At 53.7% G+C, this 17346-nt stretch overlaps 2 protein-coding genes across 2 annotated transcripts; both read left to right on the top strand.

Moving 5' to 3' along the window:
- Positions 1-5226: 5226 nt before the first annotated feature.
- On the top strand, positions 5227-9880 carry LOC122381600 (meiotic recombination protein DMC1/LIM15 homolog). Its single transcript, XM_043365956.1, has 2 exons — positions 5227-5310; positions 8177-9880. The coding sequence occupies exon 2, from the start codon at positions 8198-8200 to the stop codon at positions 9227-9229; it is 1032 nt and encodes a 343-aa protein (XP_043221891.1). The 5' UTR covers positions 5227-5310; positions 8177-8197; the 3' UTR covers positions 9230-9880.
- A 561-nt stretch (positions 9881-10441) lies between these two features.
- Positions 10442-15680, top strand: LOC122381633 (ankyrin repeat domain-containing protein 50-like). Its single transcript, XM_043366031.1, has 9 exons — positions 10442-10582; positions 10874-11113; positions 11496-11525; positions 11783-11956; positions 12517-12718; positions 13619-13767; positions 14024-14305; positions 14588-15365; positions 15640-15680. Exons 1-9 carry the CDS (start codon positions 10442-10444, stop codon positions 15678-15680), a joined length of 2037 nt encoding a protein of 678 aa, XP_043221966.1.
- Positions 15681-17346: the final 1666 nt, after the last annotated feature.

Here is a 17346-nt window from a genome sequence, read left to right as displayed (position 1 = left end):
TGCGGTATTTAGCAAAAACGGTTTGCATGGCCGAGAATGATATGCGCCAAACCAGACACATTAGTGGTCTTTGTTCCCTGCACATTGAAACACGGACGAATCTTGTATTTTGGACGGTTGTTGTTTTGTAATTCATTGGAATTAAGCCGAGCATGGGAAAATCGTTTTTTTTTTTTGCCGTTCTGCCGGCGAATCGCCCAAGCCTCACATGACGCACACGGTCAGTGGTCACCGGCATAGCATCCCACATAACGCCACGGCCTCAAGTTCGGACAGTACGTCATGGCCCCATGTCTCGTTAGCAAAACAGGGCCCTATCCGCCGAGACGAGCAAACATTTCGCGCGCCGCAGAAGCCAAGGTCAGGCAGCGGGGCGCGGCGCGGCGGCTGTTCTCGCTCGAACAGCGCCCGTTTGGCCTTGGACGGCGACTTGTCAACGTGAAAACGGACCACGTGCTACGAGTGCGGCCCCGCTAGCGGCCCGGGGGCGGAGCCACGGACTCATGGCGCCACATGAGTGATGAGACACACCCTCCGTACGTCTACACGGCACGCTAATATCAGCACTGGCAGTCGACCGACTGGCCGGGCTGCGTTTGCATGCATGCAATTGGTGATGTAGGTAATTACATTGTACATACGCAAGTTCGCTGAAAACCGTCCTACCTACAGGCACCCAAGCACCCATAAATATGCTTGTCATTTTTTCTGTATTCTAATTTCCATTCCATGCATGTTGCTTAATGCATACAAACAGTGTTACTTTTACAGGAAAAGTTGAGAGGGGGAATAAAGTTCGGGGCAAAGGCGGATCCAGGGGCATCTGAAAGGGGGGTGGGCGGCAATGCCATTAGGTTTTTCGTTAGGATGGAGCCCGCAGAACCTTACCTACCCCCAAATCCTATTCTTTCCCCGGATTTCAGCCACTTTATTTTGGAAGGTTGCCAAAAAATAATTTTGCTAAAAAATATACGCCCCTACTTTGGCTGTAAGGGGCGGGGGAGATCCCAACTTGACTGCGCCCTTGCAAATGCCAATCAGTAGTATCAACCTATCAGTAGTATCAATAAGTAGTATACCCCGGCCAAACATTAAAAAACGCCTTTCTAAAGAGAAAGGTTAACCCGCGCCCTGATTGGAGGTCATTTTGGCCCCCATGTGGGTTTTCTTGAAAAGCGAAAAACGGCGGCGCGCAGCGCCGCCAAATTTTTAGTTCCTTACCGGGCATCAATTTGAAACCTTCACACAAAATTTCAAGTCTTAGGTCACCTTAGGTCAGGAGTAATTGATGTCAAACTGTTCGAGCAAAAATGAGCAAAAAACATGAAATTCTTAAACGCTCACAAAAGCTAGGTACAGTTAACGAGCAATTTTAAAGTTCTTTGTGTGGTCGTGTGTATGTAGAGAAACGACGGCGCTACAAAACTGCAACCTCTACAACTACAAGGTGGGCAGTGATATCCGAACAAAAACTAATGAAGCACAAAACTTGAATTATTACTATCAGTATTGGTGAGCAGTGAAAATTCCATTGGGAAAGCCGGCCGTGATGAGGTACATTTTTTGCGCCCTGCTCTGCATGCAAAGCAGATGAACGTGAATGCTGCATAAAGAGAAAACAGTTATTTATTACTCAAAGCTTTGATGCATATGGGACAAAAATAACGTTGTTTTTCCTTCAATGATTCCGGTTTGGAGGATGGTGAAACACGGCCATTGTCATATTGGGACAAAAATTTTAGATGTCTGGCCTTGGCGTCGATGAAAAAGTGAAAATAATCGTGAATAAATGGGTCGTTTCTGAGAAAGAACACAAATAAAAGGGGGTCCAAAAGGGGGTCACCTTTTTGCGTCAAAGGAGGGGCCATGGCACATTGCCCCCCCCCCCCTGTATCCGCCCTTGGTTCGGAGAGGTCATCCCGTCCCCCGCCGGTTTCTACGCCGACGCCTGTACCGATATGTCAGTGAGTGCGAATTGCGACAAGACAAGAGATGGTATGTACTATGTACCACCGACCATCCGATCGGTTTCGGATCAAATCTGGAGTTCCCATTGCACTAAACGTAAAATGGTTGGATGGAACCGAAAATTGAAAATTAACCCTCGCCGGCACAGGGGGGGGGGGGGGGGGTTGATGCAACCCCCCTAAGGTTTTTCGCGAATAACTCGCGTAAAAAGCGGCCGATCGCGACGAAACTTTCAGTACCCTCGCATTGATCAATTTTACACGTTCCCTGAAAATTTCATGACCCTGACCCCAATGACCTTTGACCTGTGACCTCTTTTCCGTGACCATGTTTGGCCGAAATCGCGATTCGGCGTATGTCGGCTCGCATTAGCCGCGCGTTTGCAAGCTTTTCGTGGTTTCAAACGTTCAAACATGTGATTTGATGTTGCTCCCATACATTAGGGTGGGTGTCAAGGTCACCTGAAGGTCAGGTCAGGTCATTGACATTTGGTGACCTCGGGTGACCTCGGTTCACTTTTTCGAGTTTTACATGTTTCTAGGCTAGTTTTTGGAGCTGAATTCGAATTTGGCAACCATTTGAACATTTACGAAGTAGTTTTGGTGCCTTCGTAACATGTTACGAAGCTGACAGAGGCGGTTGACACGTATTACGAATACCCAGAGGTGTAGGAACGTTTTCGAAAGTGGGGGGGGGCCAGGCTCCCAGAGGCACAAAACCTCACCTACCCCCAAAATCCATTTTCTCCTCGGATTTCGGCCACTTTATTTTCGCAAGCATGCTCAAATCGGTTAAAAAAAAGTGACAAGAAAAAAATCGACCAAAATCTCAGGGAGACTCCCGTCCAGATTTAAATCTCATGGACGCGTCCCCCTGGCTTCCGCAGCCGCGTTGGCACCAGGAGCGGATCCAGGAGAACTCCAAGGGGAGGGTCATGAATCGAAGTAGTGCCCCTACCTATAGGTACCCAAAATTAAAACCTCAACGGATTTCGGCCACTTAATTTTGGTGGTGCCCTATTTTCATTTTTTTGCGCTGGCAGGCCTGTGGTGCCCCTGGCGGGCCTGTGGTGCCCCTGCTAGGCCGCAGGTGCCCCTGGCAGGTTTGTGGTGCCCCTGGAAGGACTGTGGTGCTTCTTACGAGCCTGAAGTGCCAGCGACAGGCCCATGGTGCCTCTGCGAGGCCGGTAGTGCCCCTGCGAGGCCGTGGTGCCCCTGCTAGGCCGCTGGTGCCCCTGGGCCCTGAAAGGACTGTGGTGCTCCTGACAAGCCTGAAGTGTCCCCGACAGGCACGTGATGCCCCTGACAGTCCCAGGGTGCCCGTGCGAGGCCAGTGGGTGCCCCTGGCAAGCCTGTGGTGCCCCTGGCAGGTCTGTGGTGCCCCTGGCAGACCTGTGGTGCCCCTGCTAGGCTTCTGGTGCCCCTGACAGGCCTGTGGTGCTCCTGAAGGGACTGTGGTGCCCCTGGGCCCTGACAAGCCTGAGGTGCCCCTGACAGGTCCGTGGTGCCCTTGACAGGCCCAAGGTGCCCCTGCGAGGCCGGTGGTGTCCCTGGAAGGCCTTTGGTGCCCCTGGAAGACCTGTGGTGCCCCTGACAGGTCTGTGGTGCCCCTGGCAGACCTGTGATGCTCTTGCTAGGCCGATGGTGCTCCTGACAGGCCGGTGGTGCCCCTGTCAGGTCTGTGGGGCCCGTGATAGGCCTGTAGTGCCCCCGGACCCCAAGGGGGCATGACCCATGTGACCCTACCTTGGGTTCGCCACTGGTTGGCACCCATGCGAATTCCAGAAGCATTCAAAAACTTTTTTATTACGAGCGAGCGTGAAACGTAAGAAGTGAAAAGTCAGCAAAAGGTGTGTGTGTGTGTGGGATGGGGGGGGGGGGGGGGCAGTTAACATTGCTGGCCCCCATTCGAAAGTGGGGGACCATGGCCCCTTGCCCCCCTGTTTCTACGCCTATGCCAGTAACCGATCAACTAATGCAAGGCCACCTAACATAAGTTGTTAGTTTACGCCGTTTACGCATTCTGCTGCGCCAGTATTGTCTCTCTTTGCAGCGCGCGCTGCCCCTAAGCTGCCACTTATTGCTTCTAGCAAAATTTCCTTTCATTGGGTGGAGGAAAATTGCACTCAATAACGATGAAGCACAAATGGAAATCGTCATGGAAGGGCAGGCCGGAGAACCGTCAAGTTTGTTCTTCGGGGTGGTACCTACAAAAACATTAATGTTCGGCAAAAAGTGGGGGGCCAGTTAACATTACTGGCCCCCCCACTATGAAAAGTGGGGGGGCCACCGGCCCCCCCGTCCCCCCCCCGTTCCTACACCTATGCGAATACCCGTCACAACCCCTACCGGTTGACCTGACCTGACCTGACCCGACCTGGTCTAAATGCTTAAAAACATCATCTCTGAACAAAACTAACACGATATTCGTGATCAGCACCCCGGAAAACCACATAGCAGCCACACTTTACGACTTTCTAACAGGTCCCGATTTTCCCGGTTTTCGGGTCATTGACCTGACCTGGAAGGTCACCCGATGATCTAGGACCTTAAAATTGGGTTTCATCGGCTTCCTCTCGTGACGGGCACGGGGCAACACGCTCGTTTTTTCCGCGAAGCTCTAGCTCGATCAGGGGCCAAACGCGAGGGGGGGGGGGGGGTCGTACCAACCCCCCCCCTTGTGCCGTCGAAGGACGCAAAATGGCCTGTGCCGGCGAGGGTTAATAATTATCTAAGCGCCAGCAACGTTGATTGATGACGAGAATCTGATTAACGATGACTATAGAATCTGAAAAGCGAATTGATTGAAAATGGGCTCAAAAATAAATTTGAAAGGGGGATATTCCCCCTTCCCTCCCTAGCCGTTCAGACACGATTTGAAAGGGGGAGCGATATTTTCGAAGGGGGGAAATTCCCCTCTTCCCCCTTTAAAAGTTACCCTGCATACAAATGCATAAAATGTAGGTACCTACGTTGCGCAGCTTGTATGACTATGACTATTCGTCAGCGGTTAGTATAGGCATTGCGTACTGCGTAGTCAAGGGAACTCGGGCGTACATCACTTAGTAATGCGATTTTCAAATTGCAAAAATGTTGAGATACCGATAGTGACAACGGAGTTACAATCCAGTGTGGTTTCATTTATCAGAAACGGTTGTCAAACAATCCAGATACACGTCGATGTTCGACGCATGATCATTTAGTACTCACGACTCTTTCGCTTGTTTACATTCCAGACTTCTGCTACAAGTCCAAAATCAAAACAAATCCTCGCGCTGCACGTGTCTGTCGTGGGCATAGTTTTTGCTGTGCCTTTCTGTCAATATTTTGCGGAAGTTCGCCTGTAAGTTTTAAATCTATGTATTATTTGTTGAATAAGGAATGTTATATTCGGCAAATCACCTTTCATTCCGCATCATTTGACTTGCTGTGGTGATTAGAAGTAACGACGCATTCGTCTACTTCGTCTACGCTATTTTATTGCAATACTTTTTTACATAACATTGACATTGGTCGCCCTCACACCCTTGAAGTAATAACAACTTTCTGGATTTTATTTTGATTTTAAGAATATGCAGCCTTTTACTTTGCTTATTGTTATGTTTATCCAGCATGATCTCTCGGGAGACGGGAGGTGCGCTGAGTTGACATCCAACGACTGGCCATGTTTCACAGCTGTTATTAGGTACTTAGGGTCATGCTATTTTCTGGATTATTTGCCAGCTGGCGCCTTATGGTGGCGCTAGCAGCACTTGATATATATCATTGCTATAGATACAAATGACTATCTATCTTATAATTTTTCTATGAGTGCCATTTTACGTGTTCATGTCAATTTCATACTGTGTTTATATCAGTACATAACAAAGCTATCATACGTCGCCAGCTGGCCAGTCAGCTGCTTTTATCCAGTTGTTAGTAAGGCCCTTATACTTGTGCTTTCAGATTTTATTGAAAAGTAGAAATCACTATGTGTGTTTATAGCAATGCTACCGTCATTCGGGGTGACTTAGATCGTCGGTGTGACTATGATAATGCCCCGGGTGACTCTGATAGCCCACAGGAAAACCACAGAAACACAGGAAAAGGGGGCAAAGGATCTCTGCTCTTGCAGGGATGGCAGTACAGGCACAGCACCTCAAGCCATCAGGGTCTGGGACACAAGAAAAGGACAAAGCAAGGGACAAAACCAAAGAAGCGAAGCTTCGCTGAGCAAGACAAAGAAAATGAGTCAGCAGAGGAGCCAGACTCAGGGGAGGAGGAAAAGTGTAGTATCTGTGAGAGGTGGAACCCCCCTGGAGCCACAGGGGACAAGAACATCAAGTGGGAAGGGTGTGAAAACTGCCAGAAATGGTACCATGTGTCATGCATTCAAAGTGAAATGAACGATGCTACCGCAGTCGTGGAAGAGTACTGTGATTGTACCTGGTGAGAAGGAAAACCACACAAGACGTGAAGATGTGACCATTTGTGACATGTTTGGCTCCTTGCCAGTTGTGCTTGCCCACAAAAGTTACAGTTTGACATTTTTAAAGTGTTATTTTTAAGTGTTTTGTGACCACATGCATCCGAAAGTGGGTGAATTGTGATCACTTTATGTTTTGAAGAAAAAAGACATCAAGTTTGCATTGGTGCAAAATACTTTTTTTTAAACAAACAGACCTATCATAGACACCCCCATTGCTGTGCTTGTTTGACCAGTCAACTCATTTACAATGCAAATAATGAGGGGTATCATAGTCACCCCGACCTTGGTGTGACAATGATAATTTTTTAACCAAAAAAATAAAATATAAGGGAGTGATTTTAAATATTCAGATATACACCATCATGCACATAATTCCCCATTTGGTATCTTAGAACAAACCCTGGTTCAAAATATCTTTTCAGATCTCCCCTGCATTGAAGAAAATAGCAAAAGTTTTACAAAGTCACCCCGAATGACGGTATGCATTGTTATAAACACACATGCAATGCATGCATAGCAATGCATTGTTATGTGCTTAGATTTCAGAAATTACAAAGTAACCATAGAATATTATCACAAATTCTTAACATGTAAAAACATCCAGCAAAAATAAAAAACTCATGCCATTTCATATCATCCTTCCTGCTCTTCCCGCGCTACAGGAGCCTTTCAAGTTTCTTCTTGAACCACCACAATACTGCAGCTCATAATTAGGTACTGTACTGTAATGTATTATGAAGAAGGGAAAAATTCACCATGTTGAAAGTGATCTCTCAGGCTCAAACAAACTATGTAAGATCTAAGAAGTTTTTTATGATTAAAATATAACAAAAACTAAGCTAACCTAACCTAACCTAACCTGGCAAAACCTAATGAAACCTAACCTAACCCACAGCATTGTTACAGTGACTATTGATATCATCATACAGATTGGCTAGATACCTTTGCACTCATTGCCTTATTATTCAAATCTGATTGCATGGAAGTGTAAACAACTTGAGAAAAGACATGGTGCAAAAAAGGTTGAAAAGTTATTGATTTATATGAAATATGTAAGAAATGATGGTTTCTTGTGCTTCACCCAAAAAAGCACTGTTTCATTTATGTGGCCTTATTTTTTGAATCACTACTGATACAGGGTTGGTGGGGGTCATTTTACCACCTGTAACCATTTTATGTGTTTTGGATTTTACTGCTGTTTTAGTTAGTTGTAGGCCAGTCCTCAATAATTATGATAGTAGTGATGTTGCTCCATTTTAGTCACCCTGCCCCCAGCCAGGCAGGGCTCCCATTATTAAATTGTGCAGAAGTGCATCATTCAGTTTATTGAGTGACAATTCTTTCAAGCATGCAATGTGACCATACCTAGCCACAACCCTAGCCACTTGACCAAGCATATGAGGCTCTCAAGATTTAAACTTGACAAAGTGCAAGGATTGGATGGTTCTTTGATGATACAACTTCAGATGACTGGCTCCAGCCTCCTGCCACATGCACACATGACAACAGCACTCTCTCACACACTCAGGGACCACCAGACCTGTCCGTTCCGCCCTGTCTCGTCCCTATTTGTGTGCCCGCGCCCGCCAAGGTGCTCCGTCCGCCGCCCGCTATGTTCCTCCAGCCGCCCTGTCTCGTCCTCATCCGTGTGCCCGCGCCCGCCTAGGTGCTCCGTCCGCCGCCCGCTATGTTCCTCCAGCCGCCCTGTCTCGTCCTCATCCGTGTGCCCGCGCCCGCCTAGGTCCTCCGTCCGTCGCCGGCCATGTTTCCGGAGGAGCAGGAGGCCATCGAGGGCGCCGAGGTCGTCGAGGCCGAGGAGGAGGACGACTTCTTCCTCGACGTGGACGTCTTGCAGAACCACGGCATCAACGCCGCCGACATCAAAAAGCTGAAGACGGCCGGCATCTGCACACTCAAGGGCATCCAGATGGCCACCAAGAAGAAGCTGTGCGCCATCAAGGGTCTGAGCGAGGCCAAGGTGGACAAGGTGAAGGAGGCGTGCTGCAAGCTGCTCAACAGCGGCTTTGTGACGGCGCTGGAGTTCAGCGACAAGCGGCGCTGCGTGTTCCACATCTCGACCGGCAGCCAGGAGCTGGACAAGCTGATGGGCGGCGGCCTCGAGTCGATGGCCATCACCGAGGCGTTCGGTGAGTTCCGCACCGGCAAGACGCAGCTGTCGCACACGCTGTGCGTCACCGCCCAGCTGCCCGGCGAAGGCGGCTACACGGGAGGCAAGGTGATCTTCATCGACACCGAGAACACCTTCCGACCGGACCGGCTGCGGCCCATCGCCGACCGATTCAACCTCGACCAGAGCGCCATGCTCGACAACGTGCTGTACGCGCGCGCCTACACCAGCGAGCATCAGTACGAGCTCATGGACATGGTGGCCGCCAAGCTGCACGAAGAGGCCGGTGTGTTCAAGCTGCTGATCGTGGACAGCATCATGGCGCTGTTTCGGGTGGATTTCAGCGGTCGCGGCGAGCTGGCCGACCGGCAGCAGAAGCTGGCGCAGATGCTCTCCCGGCTGCAGAAGATTTCCGAGGAGTACAACGTGGCCGTCTTCCTGACCAACCAGATGACGGCCGACCCGGGTGCGGCGCTCTCGTTCCAGGCCGACCCCAAGAAGCCGGTGGGCGGCCACATCCTGGCGCACGCATCCACCACGCGCATCTCGCTGCGCAAGGGCCGCGGGGAGGTGCGCATCGCCAAAATATACGACAGTCCCGACCTGCCCGAGTCGGAGGCGTCGTTCGCCATCACGTCCGGTGGCGTCACTGACGCCAAGGAGTGACAGGATGGAGCGGAGATCACCGGTCAGTGACGGGCTCCGCCCTCGGGGTCGGGCTGTGCGCGCCGGGACAGTGATGGGCTCCAACCTGGGGATCGGGCAGTGTGCGCCGGGCTAGCGGCGGCTGCCTGGGGATAGTGGGTGAGGTGAGGTAGTGATTATAGTGAGTGAGCGTGCCATGGACGAGTCCAGCGGAAGAATGATGTCAACTTAGGCTTTGTGCTTTAGAGATGTTACCAGAAAGTGTTTGTGGTGTCATTGCGATCTCCCGATATCATGCTACGTTGTTCGCCGTTACTGTTTGCCGACATTTAGCAGTGTGCATTGCCATCGTGATGTTTTTAGCTGTCATCGTGGTGTTCCTTTTATGTTAGATTATCATTCGTTTGGTAATGACCGCTGACTGACTGGGTAACATTTCCCTATTCATACTTCTCTCACTAAGACCCATTGTATTTTGTCTGCAGTGCCTGTTTGTGTGCGAGTTGTTTCTTGTTATTGCATCATTCATTTATCGAATCTTCATCCTACATTCCATTTGAGTAGGACACCGTCACATACATCATTTATAGGCATCGATTCCTCATCCTGTCTCGCCTGTATGTTCACCGCTGATTATCAACTTTGTGGAATAGATGCTACACAATATGTAAACTTTTTGTCCTGCATGTGTAAACGTCGGCGCTGATGCATCTTGCCACGATCTCACCACCACTGTTCTGTTTGTGTTAAGCCTGAAACAGACTCTTTCCGCAGTCAGGAAATCGCATGCGAGAGCCTATTCAAATACATGGAAGCACGCTCGCATCAATCGCACTCACCTCCCTTCTCTTCTCGCAAGCGATTGATGCGAGAAGAATTACAATGTATTTGAAAAGGCTCTCGCATGCGATTTCCTGAACGCGGAAAGAGTCTGTTTCAGCCTTTAGGGATGAGTTAGATAACTCTCGCACCATGTTGCCTGCATAAGTTCAGTTCACTAATTTCTTTCTATGCTACACCATACGTACAATCACTAAGTCATGACAGTGACACCATCGTAGTTCATAGCGCAGTCATTGCTAATCCCGCTGGGAGAGCGCAGAGACGGTCCAGTCTCCGGGGCGCCGGTGCCAAGTGTCCACCTGCCGTGTCCGTTTCAGGTGAATGTCGCCCGCCACTGAGCTGCTGCCGGGGTAGCCGGGCGGCGCCGCCTGCCGCCCCGGGCCGGCAGCCATGAAGAAGGTGCTGTCCCGGCTGGCCAAGGTGGGCCGCTCCTCCAGCCACGCGGCTGCCGAGTCGGCCGAGCGGGACCCCCAGGCAGACGCCCCCGGCGGTACACCGGAGGAGCAGACAGAACGGCCGGCCGCCTACGACGTAAGTCAGGAAGGGTTGAATGAGTCGGAAACTTAGTGGAAAACGTCTTCGACAGCAAAGTTTTGTAGAACAACTTTTGTTACGAGATTAATGAAATACATCGTTGATTCTGCTTCGTGAGGATATTATGTAACTCATTTCACTCCTCAAGTACGGAAACCCAGGTGCTTAGTACAAATACTTCGGATAATTTCTGTGCGAAGGATCTGCTCACACCGTACCTACTTATCAGTCGTAAGTTGTGCCTCCTGCCGTGCGGCGATGTAACCGCACCTCCCCCTCTCCCCACAGCTGGTGGGCCGAGAGCGCGCCCTCTCCGGTCTGCAGCGGGCCGTCTGGGACGGAGACGTGGCGCGCGTGCGCTCACTCACCGCCAAGTCCACGGCAGGGGTGCAGGCGCGCGACCGCGAGGGCCGCTCGCTGCTGCACCTGGCCGCCGCCCGCGGGCACCGCGAGATGGTCGAGCTGCTGCTGGAGAGACGGCTGCCCGCGGACGCTGAGGACGGCGACGGCAACACGCCGCTCCTGAAGGTGCGGAAGGGGAGAGGGAAAGGCACTGTAGCTCAGCTCTGCTGTGAATATGGTTTGTAATATGTATGGGTGAGATGCAATGGATAATTGGAGTGTTTTTATCATTGGTGAGAATCTTTCATTGCAAGTATCGGACAGCTCTGCCAAAGAACAGGAACGATGGTTTTGCATCGGCATAGCTGTGACGTTTTGTCTAGAATATGACGTATCCTTCCTGAGTGTGAAGCATCCTCTTCAGGCCGCGGAGGCGGACAGCTCGGCTGCCACGGTGCGCCTGTATTAGCTGTGACGTATCCCTCCTTACTGTGACGTATCCCTCCAGGCAGCGGAGGCGGACAGCGCGGCTACAGTGCGCCTGTATAAACTCTGACGTGCCCCCCAGGCGGCAGAGGCGGACAGCTCGGCTGCCACGGTGCGCCTGTATTAGCTGTGACGTATCCCTCCTTACTGTGACGTATCCCCCAGGCAGCGGAGGCAGACAGCGTGGCTACAATATTGCGCCTGTATTAATTCTGACGCATCCCTCCAGACTGCAGAGGCGGACAGCGCCGCCGCGGTGCACCTGTATTAACTGTGACGTATCCCCCAGGCAGCGGAGGCGGACAGCGCTCCCACGGCGCGCCTGTATTAGCTGTGACGTATCCCTCCTAACTGTGGCGGTTTCCTCAGGCAGCGGAGGCAGACAGCGCGGCCACGGTGCGTCTCCTACTGGAGCGTGGAGCCAGCGCCAGCCACTGTAACCATCACCAGCAGAACGGACTGCATGTGAGCGCCCGGCGCGGCGCCGAGCCCGTGCTGCAGGCGCTGCTTCAGCACGGAGCCAACGTCGACCAGGTGGACAAGGTAGGCGCGTGGGGTGGACAGAGTGGACAGGTTAGGACGGTGGGGTAGATAGGATAGGACGGTGGGATGGACAGAGGTGAACAAGGTCGGCTAGTGGGGATAGACAAAAGTGGGTGGTTAGGCCGGAGATTCGGTTATTTTTAGATTTCAGTGATTGGTTAGATGCGGGTTTTGTGCGAATCGGAACCGTTTTATTGCGGCTAACTATACTGAACTGCCTCTCTAGGCTCTCACCGAGCATGCTATATCAAGGTTCATTCCTTCTCACTACTAGTAACGCATCGTCGTCGCCTACCATCTCGACCCTTTGCCACCAGCCTTCCCGCTGCTCGCCCGGCACACTGTTTCCCCAATCTCACAGGACGGCATCACGCCCTCACATAATCCGTTCCCACTTCCCTCTATCGCACAGGATGGCCACACGCCGTCATGTCACCCGTAATTCCCCCAATCAGCTATCATACAGGACGGTCACACGCCCTTACGTAATCCATTCCCTCCCTGTCTATCACACAGAACGGCCATACGCCGTCACATAATCTGTTCCCTCTATCTCACAGGACGGTCACACGCCGCTGCACCTCTCCGTGCTGCACGCTCACCCGGAGCTGGCGGCCGCCCTGCTCCTCCACGGCGCCGCACTGGCTCCCGCCGACCGTGACGGGCGCACCGCGCTCCACCTGGCGGCCGGCCGCGGCCTCTCCGAGCTGGTGGCCCAGCTGCTCGAGGGCGGCGCCGAGGCCGAGCTGAGGGATAGCGAGGGTGAGATAAGGGGTAACGAGGATGAGATGGGATGACGAGGGTGAGATACGGGGTGACGAGGGTGAGATGCGGGGTGACGAGGGTGAGGTAAGGGATGACGAGGGTGAGATATGGATGACGAGGGTGAGAAGGGGTGACGAGGGTGAGCTGGGTGGTGAGCTGTTAGATAACGAAGATGACTTTCCTCTGGCTAGTGGTGAATTGTACGTGAAGTGTACGTGTAGTGGTGAATTGTACGTGAAGCCAGGACATTGAAGTGTCCTGGCTTCTACAAAGAGTCTCGATAGCGATCATCCGGGGAAACTCCGCCGCTATCCTCGCCACAGCCCCTCCAGAAGCTGGTCCCCATCACGTTGGGTGCGCCGCAGGACGCACGTCTGGCCCGGCAGAAGAGTCTGACTCAGCCATAGACGGCGAAGTAGCTCCACCGGCTTCATCAAAATCCAGCGTATTTGGCCAGCTCATCGAGAATGGGAGAAAGCTAGCCCCAAGCGACTTTGAGGTTCCATGGGGCGAAATATTTGGTGCAAAACCAAAGCACTGACGGAATATGAGTGGTAGTGTCTAGTGTGTCATCGAAATGTACCCTGTGGTAATGTGTTTACGAACCGAAGTATGTAGACGCAACAATTGTACGTTGTAATGTAATTGTTGGACCGACACTTGGCCGATGAATTGTGATGCATTTGGGGAAGGGGTCACTGCAATGGTGTATTACTTTGAAGAGTGCCTGCCAATCTGCCGGCGATCTGAGTATTTGAGAATCTGAGTACTGTTCCCTGACTTTTGATTTCGGATCTGCCGACGTGATAGGCCCCCTCCATCATCCCCCAGGCCTAGGCTGTTTGAGCGCTGCGTCGTCCTATCCGACCGCCCTGACCGCCCGTCCACCACCACCAGGTCTGACGGCCGGCGAGCTGGCCGTCCGGGAAGGATTCCCGCACATTCAGAGCCAGATTCGCCGGCTGAGTCGCCGCCACCGCAGCCTCAGTCAGATGTTCAGCGTGGAAGACCTGGGCGTGGACGGGCCGCCACCGGCAGAAACGGCGGTAAGGACACCACCGCTCAGTAATGCAGCTTCTTAGTTGAGGGTCATTATTCTTTGATATGCTTTTTGAAAACAGTCAGCAGTGATAGTTTTGCTGTTTTGGTAATTGTTTATCGACCTGGTTTCCGAATAATGCTTTAACAAGGTATCATGTCTCATTTTTGTTTGTTGAAGTTTAATCTACCGTATTTGTATTTGTCATTCTAATGACCTACATACTTACAACTTATTTCCCGTTCTGTCTCTCCCGTTCACAGAAGGTGCAGCGTCTGGGCTCGACGTCGTCCGCCGGCGTTCCGACGCCTCGCGTGGCCTCGTCTCTGTCCTCGGCCGGCGCGCCCACCCCTAGACTGGCCTCCTCACTGTCATCTGCCCGGGAAGCGGCGCCGCGGCTCGCCTCGTCCCTCTCCTCTGCGGGGGAGCCGGAGCCGGGTCCGGGGCGGTGCGACTCTGCCGCCGCCCCCGCCGCGCCGGTCAGCGTCGGCTCCGACTCCTGGAGCGACGACGACGAGCTTAACTTCGTGCCCCCGCCGCGCAAGGTGCGTACTGCGCTCGGGACCGTGGGGAAATGTTTTGCGAAGACTGACGCCATTTGTAGATGCCGCATTTTGTGATCTTGTGCGTGGAACTTTGACTTTTTGTGCATGTCAGTAATTAAATGCCCATGGAATTATTTTCTTTTCAGATACCGCCTAATGGTCTCTAAGCGCCGCTCAAAAGTCTATTGATGAACGATGGCTTATAAGTCTGCTCTCATTGCTTTGCAGTCTGATTCGCAACTGCATCGTACTTGTCTCTAATTCCTCCGTGTCTATTTTCAGCCGTCCATCCCCCTGCCGGCCTGCTTCCTGGCGGGAACGTCTCCGCTGCCGACCGACCGTGCTGGGGACCGCAGCGGGGTAGAGCCTGCCTCCGGTCAGCCTCACTACAGCGACATTAGTGGAGTAAAGAGGCTTTCCTCAGACAGCGGCGGCGGCGACGGCGACGGTGGACCGGGAGGAGATAGTGGCGCTGGTGACAGGGGTCAGCGGCGCACCAGCTGTTGGTCCAGTGGGACCGAGTCCGAGTCACCCAAACGGACGGGCCGGTCCAGCCCGCGGGCGCGGCCCAGCTCTGAGAGAGGAACGGAGGAACAGCGAGAGGACGTGGAGAGAGCTGATGGTACAGAGAACAGCTGGAGCGAGCCGGGCGTGTCGCCGGTGAAACGGCCGGACCCTCGGCCGGAGCGGGACGATAGCTGGGGAGACGTCAGTCCAATCCCGTTTGTAACCGCAGCCGCGAACGACTCCGGGCCGAAGCCCTCGATGGTAGAGACGGGCGCCGGTGATGCCCCACTGTCTGCCGGCCGCGCCGCCCCGGACCCTCCTGAGGTCGATCTGCCGGATGGTGAAGACAGCTGGGGAGATGACAGTCCCGTCCTGCCCCGGCCGCTGCCTAATCGACCACCGGCTCTTGTGGCTGACCCGGCGCCGGAGCCTGGGATCGAGCGGGCAGACCCAGCGCCGAAGCGGGAGGTCGAACTGGCAGACTCGATCTCAGAGGACAGCTGGGGAGACAGTGGTGGTAGTCCCATCTTGCCCGGGTCTCCTTCAGACCGCGGTCCGAGTCGCAGGACCAGTGCCGTCCGCCCGACCAGCAGAGGTGGCCCGGCGGACGGAGGGACGGAAGCAGTGAGAGAGACCACTGTTATGTCGGCGGTGGAAGACGGGAAAAGTGTAGGTACCGGGCGCCGGTCGTGAGGGAGCCTCCCGCACCGCCGCAGCCAGCCGCCAGGACCGAGAGACAGCCGTCTCCAGTGGCGCCGGAGGACAGTTGGGGTGATGTGAGTCCCGTGCTGCCCCGTTCACCTGCCCGGCTGTCAACACCGCCTCAGTTGGGACGATCGCCGGCGGATCAGACTGCCACTGCGGCTGACGGCAGCGACACACGTGGCGCTCAGAAGCCCGTGTCTTATGTTAACCAGCCGGGCGCTGAAGATAGCTGGGGAGACGTCAGTCCGATTCTGTCCCGTCAGGGTGTGCCAGCGACAGCAGCGACCAAGCAGACTGCCGAGGAGGATAGTTGGGGTGACACCTCGCTGCCTTCAGAGCCCGCCGCGGTAACCGGAGGAGGAGCCGCGGCGGACAGGGGAGATACAGAACACAGGGAGACTGACGGAGGGACGGAGCCGAGACCACAATCTCCCGAACAGCCGTCCGATGAGGAGAGCTGGGGATACGAGTCCCTGCCCGCGATGGGGCGCTCCGACAGCGAGGGTGCTCCCAGTGAACGGCGTACGCTTCAACGAAGCCAAAACGAAGTCAGTGGCTCGCTTTCTCGCAAAGGGAGCAGGGAGCCTGTCTCTGGCAATGTTTCAGCGGCCGCAAAAGTCAGTGAAGATAGCAGCTGGAGTGATCACTCGAGTAGCTTAGGCGATAAAGGCACGTGCAAATTGGAGGATAGACAGGATTTCAAACGGAGACAGGGCTCGGAGCTACGAAGTGAGAGTCGAGCGAAAATATCTGAATCAGTTACCGGATCGAGGCAAGATTCATTTGTGAGCGAGAGACAGAAGAGCATGTCTAGCGAAAGTTCTGTGCATGCTGTTGAAGGAACTCATGGCGAGAAGCCCATGCGCTCCCCGTCCCCCGTGGCACCTCCTCGACGCCTCCCCGGTCTCCTCACAAACACTGCTTCGTCAGCAATCCCTGCACAAGCCGAGCCGGCGCGCCGTACCCGTGTCAGCAGCTGGTGTGACGACCCTGTACCGCCGGCCGGTCCCGCTGCCCCTACTCCTGCCAGCGCGGCTCCAACTGCCGAGGACAGCGGCAGCTGGGACGACAGCTCGTCGGCTGCCGACGATGGAGGAAACTCGGCTCGACTGGTAGCCTCGCCGCCGGTGGAAGGAAAAGACACGACGCCGTCGGAACCGTCAAGCTACCTAAAGGCATCCGCTGATTCCGAGACAGCACATCAACCCCAATCGTCAGCTCCCACAGCCGCCCCGGTGCCTGAGCCGGACGACGATACCTGGGACTCCTCGGTGGCTGAATCGGCCGCCAGCCCGCGGTCGGAGCCTGGTGTGCCTGGGGACGCCGCTGGGACTGGCCCGCAGCGTCCCGTCCGCCGACGGAGCGTCACCCTGCTGTCGCCGCCGCGCTCCAGGGAGACGTCGGCCTCGGAGACGGCGGACGCCACTCACACACAGGTGGGTAACGCTCCTCGTGGTAGTGCGGCTCTGCTGATTAAAAATCATACGAACGTGCAACGTGTTTAATGCGCTATTTTTTTTTTTTTTTTTTGACTTGTTAGCTTACACGTTATGGCGAAAACGAGTCAAGTTTTAATCTGTTGATCATTTTCTTAAGCAATTTTGCATCATTAAATGGTTCTTTTTATATGGCTTTGGTTTTATGAAGTACGATTTTTCTCTTGTGGTTCCAAGCAAGGGTCAATCTTCGTTGCAGTGTTCGACGAGTCTGGCCGGAACGCTGGGCCGCGACGGGACCCTGCAGGGTACCGATGAGCTCTGGGCAGGTAACGCCACCCTGCGTGCCGACGGGACGATCGGCGGCGGCTCTCCGCGGAACGGCGACCCTAC

Source organism: Amphibalanus amphitrite, unplaced genomic scaffold, assembly GCF_019059575.1.
Source record: "Amphibalanus amphitrite isolate SeventyFive unplaced genomic scaffold, NRLGWU_Aamphi_draft 000123F_arrow, whole genome shotgun sequence".
NCBI classification, from domain to species: Eukaryota; Metazoa; Arthropoda; class Thecostraca; order Balanomorpha; family Balanidae; genus Amphibalanus; species Amphibalanus amphitrite.
Note: the sequence above shows the minus strand (reverse complement) of the source record. Positions and strands in the feature narration are given on the sequence as shown.